This window comes from Serinus canaria, chromosome 14, assembly GCF_022539315.1.
Source record: "Serinus canaria isolate serCan28SL12 chromosome 14, serCan2020, whole genome shotgun sequence".
Lineage (NCBI taxonomy): Eukaryota > Metazoa > Chordata > Aves > Passeriformes > Fringillidae > Serinus > Serinus canaria.
The window spans coordinates 14,741,482-14,758,172 of record NC_066328.1 but is presented as its reverse complement, the minus strand read 5'-3'; the positions used below and the strand labels follow the sequence as shown (position 1 = coordinate 14,758,172).

Genomic DNA, 16,691 nt, shown 5'->3' with positions numbered 1-16,691 from the left:
ACACCCAAAATGTCAATGTAACAATGGAACTTGGACAGTTTTAATGAACAAGGTGTCAAATTTTCACCCAGGTGCGTTTTTTGGTGAGAACTTTGGGATACCAAGAGCTGCAGAAGGCCCCAAACCCCCATGGAAATGTGCAAAGTGCCCCTGGGCACACACTGGGGTTTGTTTTCCAGCCTGCCCAGGTCAGAGTGAACTCCAAATTCCCCCCAGAATTAGGATTTGGGAAATGCCATCTGCACCAAGCTAAACCTTATTTTCAGCAGAAAAGCCCAGCCTGAAAGCTGGATTGTTTCCAAATAACATCAGCTCTGCACTGCCCCACACTGGGGTTGTTTGAAGAAAATAAAGCTCAGTTTTATCTTCCAGCCTCCCGGTTTAGAATGGAACCCAAAGTCAGAGCTGTGCAAACCCCAAACTGCTGCAGAGGGAGCTCTCAGCTCCCTGGTTTCCTGCTTTAAGCTTTTCCCTCTCAGCAGTTGCCTCCTGCAAGGTTTGTGTCCCAACAGGAGGAAAAATTCTGTGCTGCTTCCTGCTCCATCCGTGTTCCCTGCTTTTGCCAGCTTCTGAAAACAACTCCGACCTGCTGCCTCTTCCAACCACTCCTGAATCTGTGGAACTGCAAGAAACTCCCAAAATGTGGCTCTGGTCCCACTCCAGAGCCAGGGAAGTCAGTTTTTAGCTGACCCTTCCTGGAGGTGACAACCAAAGCAAACCCAAGGAACTCTCCAGGAAGAGACTGGTTAGATGAAAACCCAACTGGAAAATATTCCTGAGGATTTGGTCCCAATTAGAGCTTCTCAAAAGCACTGATGAACTTGGAAACTTCCTGGTGAACTGTGGTGCCAAAGGGGAGCTGCCCCAACCCCTGGGAAGAGACAAAACACAGTTAACCCCCTTCAGGAATGCTTTTTTAATACAAAAACCATTTCAGTATTTGATTGGGAAGGGGTATCAGGGATCTGCTTTGCTGCCAAATCCTACAAACACTGGGATACTCACAGACTCCTGGAAAAAGGTGCAGAGCTGCCTGGCCCAGGGACACCTGAAACAGAGAGAAATTCCCACTCACTCCCTCCCAGCTGGCCACAGGGGCAGCCACCCCTGGCTCTCAAAAATCCAACAGCTCACAGCTCCAGGCCAAGGTGATTCCAGATTTACAGGAGAATGACTGGGGAGAACCCCAGGATTTATTCCAGGTGGCTCTGGGGCAGTCCCAGTGGGGCAATCCCAGGATTTATTTCAGGGGGCTCTGGGGCAGTCCCAGTGGGACAATGCCAGGATTTCAGGTGGCTCTGGGGCAGTCCCAGTGGGACAATGCCAGGATTTCAGGGGGCTCTGGGTCAGTCCCAGAGGGACAATGCCAGGATTGATTTCAGGTGGCTCTGGGGCAGTCCCAGGGTGACAATGCCAGGATTTATTCCAGGTGGCTCTGGGGCAGTCCCAGTGGCACAATGCCAGGATTGATTTCTGGGCCCCTGGGGCAGTCCCAGAGGACAATCCCAGGATTTCAGGTGGCTCTGGGGCAGTCCCAGTGGGACAATCCCAGGATTTCAGGGGGCTCTGGGGCAGTCCCAGTGGGGCAATCCCAGGATTTATTTCAGGTGGCTCTGGGGCAGTCCCAGAGGGACAATGCCAGGATTTATTTCTGGGGCCCTGGGGCAGTCGCCAGTCACTCACAGGTGCAGGTTCTCGATGACCACGTTGAGGCTGAAGAGCCCCACAGATTGCATCCTCTTGTGTCTGCAGGTCAGGAACAGGCACAGGAACTCCCCCACGTACTGGGGGCCAAGGTTCTGCCACCTGCACAACGAAACCAGCAGGGCTGAGGCACTGGGAGCTCCCCCTGGCACCTGGCAGAAGCAGCCAGCTCCCACAGAGCTGAGGCAGGAGATGCTCCCAGCACTGCTGGAAGCCAAGGGGCTCTCCCAGGGATAAGGGATTTCACTCCAGCTGTGCATGCCCCAGGTTTGCACCCCCACTGTCCCCCTGCTGCATTCCCAGGGCAGCCAGGAGCAGGGCTGCACTCACACTGCCAGCATGGTGCCTTCCTCCCGACTCAGGTCCCTCAGGAGCAGGTTGGCAGTGCCACACAGGATGTGCTCCACACAGCAAAGCTGGTCCAGCAACAGCCTCAGAGCCCAGAAGTTTTTCTAAGAAGAGACAAAATATGATTTAACCTCAGTGCCAGTCATTCCTTAAAATAAAATTTAAAAAAAGAATAAAGATCAAAGCAAAGTCAAATTAAACATGGCTAAAAGTTCCAGGATGGTGTTTTCATCATCACAGAGATTTTAAACATTATTTGCTTTCATCTCTGGGAAGAGGAATCAGTTTGTAGGACTCACCCCAAAAGCCAGGACTATCTCTAAGAAGGAAGTCAAGTGTGGAAGGTCACAACAGAGCATCTGCTGCACTGCTTGCACTGCCAGGATGAGAGAAGCCTCGTGGTGCAGCTGCACAGGAGACACAACCAGGAAAGAAATGGATTTAACAGCTGCTTTCCCTTCACTTATCCACTCAAACCAGCACTGAGTTACTCCAGGTCAGCCAGAGAGCTTGGAGGGCACACAACAAATCCACAAGAACCTTATCAAGAGTTAAACACACGGGAATGGAACAGGGATTTTATTTCTGGGGCTCTCAAAGTGCTCACATAAAAGTGAAATCTCACATAGGAGCAGAAATAGGGAATTAAAGGGGAAAAAAATCCAGCTCAGGAGCAACATCTTTGGAGAACAAACTGAAACTTCCTCCAAAAAAGTAAAAAAAGAGTAAGGCAGCTCCTTAGATGACTGCACTGAATATGGAATGCTTTTCCTGCTACCTTCAACCAAGGTCCACACACCTGAAACCCTTAATTAAAAAGAAATTTAGAACTTCTGGGCAATTCTGAGTTCTGAGAAGCCCCAGGGTCCTGTCTGAGCCAAACCCTGGGAGAAGTTAGGATACAATCAATTATTCCCAGCCCTCCTTTATAAATCCATAATTTGGACAGGGATAAAGAGATGGGCAGAGCAGAAGAGACCCTCAGTTCTCTGCCTTCATATCTGCTCCAGAGTTCAGACTGTGCTAATCTTGAGGTGATCACCCCCAAAAAAAATCTTCCAGGCTTCTCTTGAAAGCTTTTCTTAATAACCCAACATTTTTCACTGCTGGGGATAAATTCCTTTGTCATCACTCACCTGACCAGAGAAAACAGCAGATGGTAAAGAGACATTAACTCCAGACTTGAGATCCTCCAGGAAGTTGCCACTGGCTGCCAGCACATTCTGCAAGGGGACAGTGAGGGACAAGGATGGCAGATCCTCCCCAGACAAGCCCCAAACCATGCCAGAAGTGGGGGTTTCATGTGCTTCTCCAGCATTTCTGCAGAGGATGGTGCCTGTTCCACATCACACTCGTGGGGAACTGAGGCTCTGCAGCACCAACCAACCCCTCTCCAAAACTCTTCATTTTTATAGGGCTGAGATGGAAAAATCACCTCATTCCACCCCTGCCATGGCAGGGACACCTCCCACTGTCCCAGGTGCTCCAAGCCCTGTCCCAGCTGGCCCTGGGCACTGCCAGGGATCCAGGGGCAGCCCCAGCTGCTCTGGGCACTGTGCCAGGGCCTGCCCACCCTCCCAGCCAGGAATTCCTTCCCCATCTCCCATCTGGCTCTGCCCCCTGGCAGTGGGAAGCCATTCCCTGTCCAGGCCCTTTCTGATCTGACCCACCTCACCATGAACAGATCCAGAACCAGGGCCAGGCCTGAGCTGGGAGCAGAATGAGCCCACTGCCAGCTGCCTTTAACATTCCTGAACCCCCACATCTGCAGAGCCACCCTGGCACAGGAGCACCAGGTGAGGCACTGGAAGTTCACTCTGGCATCTGGGAGAAGGAGCCAATTCCCACACCCAGTGGAATCTTGTCCAAACCCCAGCCAGGAGATTCCCCCAGCTCCCAGCACTGTTTGGTACCTCTTGGAAGCTGAGGGGGGGCTCTCCCAGGGGTAAGGGGAGCAGGTGCCCCCTCTTTTCCAACAAATTGCTGCTCCCCAAAACCATGATGAAGGAACTCCAACATTTGGCCTAAAACCCAAGAGAACGTTTGTGTTACAAAGTGAAATCTGGGCAGAGGGGTGAATTATTCAGAGAAAAAAGGGGTCAGAGTAAGTCCTTGCCCTCTCAGGGAGTGGGAACAGGAGAGAAGAGGCAATTTTGGCCTGACTCACATTCCTGTAGAGTGCCTCGCTGCTGTAGAGCAGTTTGAGTGCCTGCTTAATTAGCACAGTGTTCCTCAGGGGAGAGCCTGCAGGGATGGAAATGAAAAGGATCAAACCCAGACCCCACACAGCCCAAGTCACTCCCCAGCAGGAACTCAACCAGGATATTCACTCGGTTCCAGGTCTGTTTCTGCAGAGCCAGCAGGTGTTTACAGCTGTTCCACACACGTCTGTTGGTGGAACAGTTAAAACATCAGCTACAAAACAGCTCTGGAAAGCTGCAAAGTCTGGACACCACCCAGACTGAGCCAGGTGATCCCAGAGGAAGTGTTTGCTGTGGATATCACACCACACTGAGGGATCTCACACTTCCAAGAATTCTGTCAGCAGGGAACAACTCCCAAATGAATCTTTCATGGCACAAGACATCCTGAGAAGTGACAAAGCCCAGGACAGATGATGGCAATTATCAGAGGCTGAGCTCGTGATTCTGATGGTGAAACATCTCCCATCAGGAGGTTTTCTCCTCAAGGTCACAGCTGAGACATAAAGCCAAGTCCCCCACTGCCAGTGGCAATGCTGGGAGGGAATGAAGGGCTTTGGATTTTCTTGGAACAGTTTCTCTTGCTTTGCTTTCAGCAGAAAGTGAGCTGACAAAATGAGTGTTATAAGGGAAGTGGATAATCCATGCTCCAGTACAAAGTCATCCTGCTGTTTTCATGGTTTGGACTGGAAAGAACCTCAAAGCCCATCCAGTTCCAACCCAACACCTCCCACTGTCCCAGGGTGCTCCAAGCCCTGTCCAGCCTGGCCTGGGACACTTCCAGGGATGCAGGGGCCTCCCCACCCTCACCCAACTCCCAGCTGGGCTCAGGTGCCACTCCTCCGACTGCCAGGGAAGAGCTGGAATGAAGTTCTCAGTGAAGGAGGGAGGAAGAAGTGACACTTGCCAGCTGTAACCCAGGGCCCTGTCTCCAGCATGTCATTGCCAGAGGGAACACAGCCTGTCCTGAAGATCTTGAGGTAGACCTTGAACTGGCAGGGGGTGATCCTGCAGGCAGAGCAGCAGGCCAGGCTGTTCACAGGGAACAGCAGGGAGTGGGCAGCATCCAGGAAATTCCCAGTTTTGCACAGGTAGAACGGGATCAGATCCCGAAGGTCTCGGAGCCTGGGAAGAGGAAATGAAGGTTTGGGGTCCATTAGGATTTGGGGGGTTTTGTAGGATTTGTGGAGAGATCTGATTGGGCTTGACCATTACAGAGGGGAGGAGAGAGAGGGGGAAAAAGAGAGGAAAAGGGGGGAAAGGAATGGGAGGAAAAGAGAGGGGAAAGGAAAGAGGAAAAAGAAGGGAAAAGGGTGGGGGGAAGAGAGAGAAAAGGAAAGGAGAGAAAAAGAAAGGGAAAAGAAAAAAAGGGGGGAAAAGAGAGGGAAAAAGGAAAGGGAGGAAAAGAGAAGGGAAAAGGAAAGGGAGGGAAAAGAGAGGGGAATAGGGGAAAAGAGAGAGGGAAAGGAAAAGGGGAAAAGAGAGGGAAAAGGGGAAAAGAGAGGGAAAAGGAAAAGGGGAAAAGAGAGGGAAAAGAGGAAAAGAGAGAGAAAAGGGGAAAAGGGGAGAAGCCATTTACCTTTGGTTTTCATTGCATTTCACAGCTCTCAGGTATCGAACAACTTCCTTATACCTGGGGAGAAAAACAGAAGGTGAGAAGGAAGTGCAGAACTGTGCACAGGGCAAACATCTCCTACAATGAAAGAAGCAAACCAGGAGAGCCTCTCACACAGGAGACACTGCACAGCAGGACAGAAACAAGCTGGAAATAAATTCCTAGAGGTTATTCCCAGATTATCTCAGCTCTGGCAAAATTAAATCAGAGGTTGCCTTGCAGCTGGATTCTTTAAGTGAATCTTGGGATTCTTTGGAATATTGGATTTTCTGGAGCACAGCCCTCTGAAGACTCAGAACAGACTCTTCTGGCTGCCTTCCACTTGCCAGCCTTTGAGAAGAGGAAAATCAACATGTAAAACCTGTAGGGTTTTTGGAGACACAGAAATGAGCCACCCCAGCAATCTTTTTTTGGTCCTGAGGCATTCAAAGGGCTCTGAGAAACTTTAAAAAGCTCCTGGCCTTGTTGAGAAGAAAAAAAAAATAAATAAAGACTTTGTTTTGTGTTTCCCCATTATACCAAAGTGCAGAGGTTTGGAGCAGTCAAAATAAAAGAACTGAGTTCACAAAGTGAAAAAGCCAAACCAATCTCACTTCTTTTTCTCCAGCAGTTTCTCCACTCGAGCCTCCACAACAGGGAGTGCCTCCCACAGGTACATTTTCCTTCCTTTCTGTCTCCTCTGCCCAGTGATGTTCTGGCCTTTTAAAACTGTGGTCAGCAACATGTGGTCCCAGGGCAAAACATTCAAGCTGCAAGGACAAAAATAAAGTAATTTTTAACCGTGTTTTGTTGTACATCACTAATTAGCTCCTTTAAGGACTGTGAAGTTTGATTAATAAAACATTTTGGGGTTCAGAGCTCAGTTCTGGGGGAAAGGAATAAAACTTTAGTGACAACAGCTCAGCCATGGCATCAAACAACAAACAGGGAAGGCAGCAAATCCTGAAATATTCCTTGAAAATGCTCCTGCTTTTCTTATCAGGGAAAGAACTTTCCACTGGATCCAAGCTGAACACTCAGAGGCCCCAGAACTCACCTGTTTGAGAAGGCATAGCAGTGGCAGGGAAGGGAGATGGACTGGAAAAACTCAACAAACTTTTCATACAGCATTTTTGGGAAGTCACACAACACCAGCATCCTCTGAAGTCGGGTCACGATCCTGTGATTTGAAAAGAAAAACAATTCAAAAAGGGTATTTTAAAATGAGGTGAGTTACTAACAAGTTGTCTTTCTTAATCATATGGGAAACTGCACAAGTTTGGGGTTTTTTGTTTGGATCTGTATTGGAATTTCTGCTTTGAGTTTTGTAGTGAATAATGAAATTATTATTGTGCTGTTATTACTTTTAAAATCAAGATTCTGTGGGTTTAAGCTTTAAACCAAAGATCTCCAAGGGATGTGCACATCAAACCCTTCAAACTGTGCTGGGCCTGAGCTCCTGCACCCTCCCTGCTACTGCAACCATCTCTGTATTAATTGGTAAGTGGAGATAAAAAAGAAAAGTTTACTCTAAAGTTCTGGCAGGGAGGTAAAGACAAACTCTTCCCTTTTTTGTTCCAATCAGAAAGTTAAAAAAATCAAGAACAGCAACTAAAAATGAGAACTGCTGAAGGATTTGGGTTGCACCTGTCATTAGTTCCAGAGAAGGTGAGAGTACAGAACTGGGTTGGAAAGAATTGAATTCTTCACTCATCAACCTTCTGTGGCAGGGGAATTTGGGGGGAAAGGTGAAGGGTAGAGCTAAAATGGGAAGTGAATTAAGCCAAGGCAGCTGGGTGTCCTCATTCTTCAGCCTCTGGGGGAGCTTTTCCATGCTCCATCCCAGGGGACTCCTGCCAGGCTGCTCTGTGACCTCTCCCAGCCACTATTCACTCCTTGGTTTAACAACCACAAGCTGCTCTGGCCTCCCACGTGTCTCTGAAGAGAGGATTTGTCACCTGAAACACATTTTAAAGCCAAGCAGAAAGTCTGCAGCCAGCAAGGAAACCAACCTTACCTCTGGAACAGAAATGGGACAGCAACCCTCAGGGAAGTAGTGTGGCCAAGGCTCTGATAGCTCCTAAGCCTGGAAAAAACCAGCACTAATTAATGCCAGGCTCCCCTTCCTGCCTTTTCTCCTTTTCTGTACTCAACTGATGAGGAAAACACTTTTTAAGGAAAAATCTTGAAAGCTGGCATGCTGAAAAAAAATCCTGCAAAGACTGAAACAGGAGCCGAAGTGCAAAACAGTGAAAAACTCCCAGCTAACAAATGCAGCCTGCTCCTTGCAAATCTAGATCTCCCCTCAGCAGGAACTGCAGGGAGCTGCTCTATCAAACCAACCCAGACATCATTTCCTTCTCTTTCACCAAAACCCCCGAATTTAAACCCCAAAATGTTCAGGTGTCACAAAGCAAAGCTCCTTGTGCTGTTGGAAAGTGTTTTGCTGAGTTGCTAAGTGCAACTTCGGAGTTCTAAGTTAGGTTAAATGCTGCTCAAGGGTTATTCCCCTTAAACCGTTAAGTTTTAAGCTAAGCTTAAGTTAGGGGTAAGTGCTGTTTCTTTGTTGAATTGTTAAGCTTAAGATATAACCTAAAGTACTCTTAAGTGGGAGTGCTGTTAAGCTTTTAAGGGCGAGTTCCTTTCTATGTTTGCTGTTCCCTTTGTCCCTCACTGCCCTCGGTGGTTCTCGGTTCGTTTCCTTTTCTCAATGCCTGGATTATGTTCGGTTTAGTTGCTGCTTGTTTTCCTTTGTTGTGCCTAATCTCTCCTGTAAGCACTGGAGCAAATCTTGCCAACAACTTTGTTGTTTAATATTAAATCTGCCTTTCCCTTGGCAGGGTTTTTTGACAGAGATCTCAAACTCTCATTCCTGCTGAACTTTTCCCTCTCGCATCCAAGCTCTTCTTTTCTCCCCCAATCCCTCCTGCCCCAAATCCCACTTCTCCCTCCGTGTGTTCACCTTCCTGGGATTTTTACACTTTCCTCACCCCTAATAAACAAACCCCCAGGATTCTCTCACTAATTCCTCTCCCCTGGAGGAAAGGAGGAAGATCCCCCACTCTGTGGGCCAGGTACTTACATAGCAGGGTCTTTGTGCAGGGCAATCTGTTTAGCTGCTCCCAGCAGCATGACAGCAGCAGCTTTGGGGCTTTCTTGTTCTGCCTGATTTAAAAATCTTGCTACCAGCTCGAAAACATCAGAATACCTGAGAAAGTCAAGTGGCCTGTAAGATCAAGGGTCTGCAACAATGGATTACCTAAACAAGTGGTAAATGAGGCCACCCCACAGCTTGAGAGCAATCAAGAGCCCAGCCTTGCCTTCAGAGATCTCCAGCACACCGAGGAGGGGCTGGCACAACCAATACTTTGGGTATTCTGAAGATCTGTTATACCAGTGAAAAGGTGAAACTTATTCTAAGAAAGAAATTAGTAAAAAAAAAAATATCCCAGAATGGTTTGGGTTGGAAGGAACCTTAAATTCCAACACCTTCCACTGGCCCAGGCTGCTCCAAACCCTGTCCAGGCTGGCCTTGGGCACTCCCAGGGATCCAGGGGCAGCCACAACTCCTCTGGAATCTGTGCCAGGGCCTGCCCACCCTCCCAGGGAAGGATTCCTTCCCAAGATCCCACCTAAAGCCACCCCAAAGCAGGCCTCAGAGTCCCACTTCCCCAGGTTATAACAATCAGAGATCCTCAGGAGTCCTGCACAGCACAGGAGATTTACAGACACATTTAAGAGGAATTTTAAACTACAGCCAAGTGCAATTATCTTGCTCACCATGTAAGTTCTCTCCACTCTATTTCTGCTGTCTCAGGTGCCACAATTCTGATTACAACTCATTAAACAAACCGAAGCTGCCCTGACAAGCCCAAATCTGTTGGCACTTACTTGTACACCACCTCCACATTCCGTGAGCTGCAGACACTGCACTGCCCCGGGGGCAACTTTGGCTGGCAGAAGCATTCATGTCCTGGGGGACAGATCCTTTCTCCTATCAGGTATTTGTTATAGGCTACAGAAAGATCCCTGATGAATTTTTCTAGGAGATCTCCTAAGAGACAGGACAAAAAAAAAAATTGCACAAAGAAATTTTGCATGTTTCTTTTTCAAAATCAAAAGAGAAAGTTCTCCATGTGAAATTATTTAGGAAATTGTTTGCATCCAGTTTTATTGGTCAGGAAAGCTTTGTTGCTGAAAGAGGGGAAATTTAGGAGGGATATTGGGAAAGAGTTGTTCCCTGGGAGGGTGGGGAGGCCTTGGAGCACCCTGGGATAGTGGGAAGTGCCCCTGCCCAAGGAAAGGGGTTGGAAGGAGATCATCTTCCAGCTCCATTCCACCCCAAACCATTCTATGATTCTTCCAGATGGAGAAAAGCAGAAATCTGCACCTGCAAACCCATCCCTGGTACAAGCATGGAAAAAGAAAGCAGGCACAGCAATTTACTCCTTAAAAACTCCCCAAGGATTGGAGTGGAGCAGCCAAGCTGTCCCCCAGTGCAGGGCCTGAGCAGCCCCAGGTCCCTGGGGACAGAGCAGCCAGGACAGGGCCAGAGCAGCCCCAGGTCTCTGGGGACAGAGCAGCCAGGACAGGGCCAGAGCAGCCCCAGGTCCCTGGGGACAGAGCAGCCAGGAGAGAGCCTGAGCAGCCCCACGTCTCTGGGGACAGAGCAGCCAGGACAGGGCCAGAGCAGCCCCAGGTCCCTGGGGACAGAGCAGCCAGGACAGGGCCAGAGCAGCCCCAGGTCCCTGGGGACAGAGCAGCCAGGACAGGGCCAGAGCAGCCCCCAGGCCCCTGGGGACAGAGCAGCCAGGACAGGGCCAGAGCAGCCCCCAGGTCTCTGGGGACAGAGCAGGGCCTGAGCAGCCCCAGGTCTCTGGGGACAGAGCAGCCAGGACAGGGCCAGAGCAGCCCCCAGGTCTCTGGGGACAGAGCAGGGCCTGAGCAGCCCCAGGTCCCTGGGGACAGAGCAGCCAGGACAGGGCCAGAGCAGCCCCCAGGTCTCTGGGGACAGAGCACCCACCCCCACGCCGCAGCTCTGTGTCCAGCTCCAGCAGCTCCAGGTTGAAGGTGGCCAGGACTCCAGCCAGGGCAAAGTTCCTCTGTGCCTTCCAGAAGTTGCTCTTGTTGTGGGCATTGCAGTGGCATAGGGAAGGGACTGTCCAGAGCTGGCACTGTGTCAGAAAATACAAGAAAAGGGAGAGGTTGCTGGGTTTTTGTGTCTTCCCCTCATCACTGAGTGAGGGGTTCCAATTCCTTCTATCCTTCTTGCACTTGAGTAAGTATTTTGACAGGCAACAATTTGCTATCACGGGAACCATTTCAAAGAAGCCCCTCATTGATTAGCTGCCATTGCTGAGCCCTTCCCAGAGAGCCTCAGGGCTGGCACCCTCCCACTGGAAACTGGGAACAGAGCCCTGCCTTTGCATGTTTACCCCAACTTTGTCCACAGCTCAAAGTCTCCTGAAATTCAAAAAGGTCCCAGCAAATAAACCACCCCCACACAATTCCCTCCACTCCTAACTCCAGTAGGGACAGTCCCGAAAGCTGACATTCTCCTAATTCTTTAAAAAATGTCTGATTTAGTAATCTGATTTTATGAAACGCACTGTGTGCCCGAAGCAAACAGGACATCTACATAAATGTATGTTTACTCCAACAACTGCCTGCACTAGAAATAAACCCCACCAGAACCACACTTTTAGCAGTTATGAGGAACTGTTAATCAAATTTCCTGTACTGTTCTCTCAGAGCCCTTAACTCTTTCCTGGGAGGGTAGAATTACTGCCTCCTAATCTATGCTATTTCTTTGCCAGCTTTGATACAGGTACCTGGTTATTGTGCACTGCTTTGTTCTATCCTGTGTAACAAAGAACTGTTAAAAGCCCTTTCTCTGCTCCCTCCTCTCTATGCAATAAATAACTCATCTGATATTAGACCTGACCTTAAGAACTCCTGAGCCACAGTGGTTTAGGCACAGTCACCTGAGCAGAGCTGCTGCCAAAAATCTGAGCCTGAGGCAGGGCTTGGCTAAAGCTCTCTTTGATCCAGAGTTTTGTCTCCTGTGCCCTGCCCTTACCTCAGCAGCCAGTTTGTCACAGATGTAGCAGTAGCACTGGTCACAAATATCTGCATTTTTCCCAAGGGGGAAGCAAGCGTCACTCTCTCTCCTCCTGCAAGGTTGAGAACCAGAAGGCTGGTTAGGAAAAGCACATCCTTCCTCAGCTCTGCTGCTGCCTGCAGCTGTTCCCAAGGGAAATGTGGGAAATGGGAGCCCAGAGGGGATTGCCCAGCCCTGGCCTTACTCAAAGGGCTGCGTGGTGCAGTCGTGCCTGGCGTGAGGCATCACATTGGCTTGTTTGCAGTAGGTGACCACTAAATCCCCCTCCTCATCCACCAGCTCTTCGCATTTCTTCTCTTCCAGGGGAGACTCCTCTGCAGGGAAGAGAGCACGAGGTGTAAATCAGTGTTGGAAATTACTGAGATTTACTTTTCGAGCACTTTGCAGCACATTTTTCTGGGATCTGGCAGAATGGCACATGAAACATCCATGAGCTATCAAACCAAATCAAAAAGGACCCAGCTGACATTGAAAAGGCCCAGTCTGAGCTCAATTTGAAGTATTTTAAAACTACACAGCAGCATCCTTTGAGGTAGTGCCACCAAAGATATCCCTACAAATTAGGGATTTTCTCCCGGTTTTATTAATTCAGTTTATTCCCCAAATCTTGCAGGGAACTCCAGCAACAACAAGGGAACAGCTCTTACCCTGTGGCTCTACAAAGAGGACAGAACTGCCTTGGGTGTCCTCCCCTTCATCATCATCATCATCACTGATCAGGATTACATTGTCCTCCTCCTCCTTTTCTGACGGCCACATGGCCACCAACTTCCAAATTGGAACCACCTGGCAGCCACCAGGGTAACACTGGCTGTCCATTTGCACTCTTAAGGTGTTTTCTTGAACAAGGGAAGAAAAAGACTCCTCTGAGACCCAAATTCTTCTCTGCTGGGTAAATGACACTAGAGACAGAGATGTTTCATCCTCAGTGCACTCAGCACCTCAAAACCCACTGGAGCTTCCATATTTCAAGGAACCCTGAAAATAGAAGAAAAAAGAAGAAAAAACTTTAAGATATGAGATGAGCTGTTCTTCTGGTGGGTTTGGTGGGAATGGCTGTGGAATGAGGAGACAGGGAATGAGCTCCCACTAACAGGGAAGGGTTAGAGGGGATTTTGGGACAAATCCTTTCCTGGGAGGGTGGGGAGGCCCTGGCAAAGGTTCCCAGGGAAGCTGTGGCTGCTCCTGGATCCCTGGGAGTGTCCAAAGCCAGGCTGGATGTGCCTTGGAGCAGCCTGATCGAGTGGAAGGTGTCCCTGCCCATGGCAAGTGGTAGGACTGGACTGTTGGAAATGATGCAACATTAAATTTGGGATCAATGAACGGGAATTGCTTTGGGTTTTGTGTGTATAAATCTGCAAGCTGTCCAGTAAAGAGCCATCTGTATATGGAATATTTTCCGTGGCACGTCCTGGCCAGAATAAAATAAAGCCTCACTCTCTATCACTGTGTAGTGCTGGGCTTTTTTTTTTATCTTTATCCTTCCCGAATTTTGCTGTTAAAGTTCCTCCCATCCCAAACCGTTCCAGAATTCCATAACAACAACTCCTGTTAACAGCAACACAGCTGTCCCTTAACCCAGCCACACCACAAACACCCAGGACAACAAAAAAAACCCTACTCTCTCCCTTTCCAAACTCCAACATCCCCCACCTCACCCCATTCCCAAACTCCAACATCCCCCATCTCATCCCTCCCCACAACAAGCGACGGTGTTACAGCACCTGGGAGGGAAAATCTCAGCACTGATTCCGAGGGAATTTTTCACTAACAAGAACCAGTTAAAGAAAACCTAGGAAGGATTTTAACCGAAGCAGAACTTGCCTATGGCAGGGATTTGAAACTGGATGGTCTTTAAAGTCCCTTCCTTTAATTTCCCACTCCATTCCCCGCCCTCCGACAGCCCCAACGCCTCACACGCCGCTCGCCCCTCCAGCCCCAAACCGCCTCCTTCCAGCGCACCCCCCGACCAACCTCCCTCAGAGCAGCTCCGGAGCCCGCTCAGCCCTTCCAGCCGCGCCGTTCCACCCGGGATTCCCGTGTTTTCCCGGCGTTTTCCCGGGATTCCCGGCGTTCGCTTTCCCGCTCCCGCCGCCCGCCACTCTTTGAAAGCCCGAGCGCTTCCGGGCCAAGCCCCGCGCGCCTTTCCGCCCTCACCGCGCCGCCTGAGGGCAGCGGGCGCCGCCATGTTCGGTGAGGGCACGGGCTGAGGGCTGCCACGCGTTAAATAAAGCTCTTTTTTTTCAGTAAAAACGTTAAATCAACGCTTTACTCTCCGCGAAATCGGCATCGGCGCAGCGCCCTGCGGGGGCTGTCGCCTGTGTGACCGTGTCCGTCATGGTGGCCCCTGCACACCCCGCCAAGCTGTGAGGGAAATGCCCCTGGACAAGGCAGTGTCCAGCCAGAGACACAGGAATCCTGCAAAAATCAACTTTATTCGGATAACGGAGAGAGAACACTGCGCCATACCTCTGCGGGGTCTCTGGAGTTTTTTGGAAGGCACAGCCTCCGTTTATCCTCATTTCCTGGCCACGTTTCCCTCTTTTCCCCCTTGGCCGAGGCAGTAGGGAGGTACAGTCCCACTATCACATATTCCCCATTTAACATTAATTCCCCCATCACCCGTTATATGATCATCAATATTGGATTTAAACTGACCCTGGATAAAGTTCATACTCACAGATCCATTAAGCCTGCACGTTTTTCCCTGAAGTTCAGTTTGAGGTTCTCAAATCCCCACATGCCTTCCTCCAGAACTTCATTGGTTCTTTCAAACTCAGTGGTTACAAAAACCATTAACACCCATTTCTCCTGTAATTACTTTGACCCCCACACCGTTTCCACCAGCAACTAATTCATTTTTTCACATTTAGTTGCCACATTTAGACCAATTGCTCATGTAATTACTGAGACTTCTCCACACCCATTCTGCCAGGACCTGACCGGTTCTTACAGATAATTAGTTACATTTTTCATTAGTGAAGACCACAACACCGCACTCTGCACTGGGCTTGGCCCCACCTCGAATACTTTGAGCAGTTTTGGTTAGCAAAATATGGGATATTAAGCTGCGGGAGAGCATCCAAAGGAGTGAGACAAAGGCGGCACCTTGAGGTGAAGCCATGGGAGGAGCTGAGGGAATTTGGTCTGTTCGGGGATTGGGATGAGATGGTCCTGAAGGCGCCTCCAGAATTCCAGAATTCCACGATAACCTCAATAATTCCATGATAATCACAATAATTCATAATTGTGATTGTCATTCCATGATAAACACAATAGTTCATGAGATGGTCTTGAAGGTGCCTCCAACCCAAACCATGCCAGAATTCCATGATAATCGCAATAATTCCATGATAATCAAAGTAATTCATGGGATGGTCTTGTGGGTGCCTCCAAATGCACACCATCCCAGAATTCCATGATAATCACAATAATTCATGAGATAGTTTTGAAGGTGCCTCCAACCCAAACCATGCCAGAATTTCATGATAATCACAATAATTCCATGATAAACACAATAATTCATGGGATGGTCTTGTGGGTGCCTCCAAATGCACACCATGCCAGAATTCCATGATAATCGCAATAATTCCATGATAATCAAAATAATTCATAACTGTGGTTATCATTCCATGATCATCACAATAATTCATGAGGTGGTCTTGAAGGTGCCTCCAACCCAAACCATGCCAGAATTCCACGATAATCGCAATAATTCAGATAATCACAATAAAATTCAGTTACTCCAGCTGGAGCAGGAGCACCCAGCACAGGAGAGAGGAGACCCACTGAGGGTTTCCTCGCCAGGGAAATGTGACTTTTGGGGATGGTTCAGGACTGGCTGATCCCTTTGGGGTCCCTTCCAGCTCAGAATATTCCCCGATTCTGTGATTCTGAGTTGTTCCCCTCCCAGCCCTGCTGGACCTGCTCGCTGCTGGAGGAGGAGGAGATGCTGTCGCTGCGTCTCCTCACCGCAGTCGCCACCTTCTGTCGCGACATCAACGAGGAAAAGCCGCATCCAGCAGCTGAGGCTTCCCCCAGTAACACTAGGTGGTACCAGAGCTCCACACAGGCTCAGCCAGGACTCGACCTCAAAAAAACGGGAATTCTGAAGCAGGGAGAGCTGAAGCTGCGATGTCTTAATGCGCTGCTGGCACAGGGAATCGAGTTTTCGCCGGGAAAAAGCCGACGGGACCTGGGAATAAAATAAAGATATTTTCTGGTGTTCAGGGCTACAAGTGCAATGTGTTTGTGGTTAAAGTTGTTCAGCAGAGTGATGGTGTTACAGCACCTGGAAAGGAAAAGTTTGAGGACCGATTCTGAGGGAATTTTTCACTAATAAGAATCAGTTAAAGAAAATCTAGGAAGGATTTTCACTTAAGGAGAACCTGCCCGTGGCAGGGGGTTGAAACTGGATGGTCTTTAATGTCCCTTCCAAACCAAACCATTCTGGAATTCTATTCCATGGTTACATCTTGAAAATGAAGTGCCCTGACACCTTTAATTTCTGATATCCTTAATATTAGCAACTACTTAAACAGCGCTCAGAATATGATCACCTTTTCCTTCAAGCAACTGCACACCCTGCCTGAAATATTCATGATTTAAAAAAAAAAAAAATCCCTCTTCCTGCAAATGAATATTTATTCCATGAATAATCTTTAATGTCTTCATGGCTTTCAACACATTTGGGCAAAATGTTTCAAGTTTCTCTGCTTACAAT

General features: G+C 49.0%; 1 protein-coding gene across 3 annotated transcripts; it reads right to left on the bottom strand.

The window, feature by feature from the left end:
* Positions 1-12: 12 nt before the first annotated feature.
* Positions 13-14,960, bottom strand: LOC103817825 (uncharacterized). Of its 3 annotated transcripts, none has more exons than XM_030229540.2 (20): positions 14,649-14,960; positions 12,616-12,946; positions 12,153-12,282; positions 11,927-12,020; positions 10,871-11,021; positions 9,739-9,901; positions 8,930-9,055; positions 7,865-7,933; positions 6,905-7,027; positions 6,462-6,617; positions 5,833-5,886; positions 5,161-5,378; positions 4,220-4,296; positions 3,966-4,076; positions 3,189-3,275; positions 2,352-2,459; positions 2,035-2,156; positions 1,684-1,806; positions 1,006-1,048; positions 13-871 (listed from the first exon to the last, which is right to left on the bottom strand). In XM_030229540.2, exons 2-20 carry the CDS (start codon positions 12,785-12,787, stop codon positions 794-796), a joined length of 2,205 nt encoding a protein of 734 aa, XP_030085400.1. In that variant the 5' UTR covers positions 12,788-12,946; positions 14,649-14,960; the 3' UTR covers positions 13-793. The 3 variants fall into 3 exon arrangements, with proteins under 3 accessions (XP_030085400.1, XP_018771328.1, XP_050835864.1); XM_018915783.3 differs by lacking the exon at positions 14,649-14,960 and adding an exon at positions 13,943-14,092; XM_050979907.1 differs by lacking the exon at positions 14,649-14,960 and adding an exon at positions 13,693-13,820.
* Positions 14,961-16,691: the final 1,731 nt, after the last annotated feature.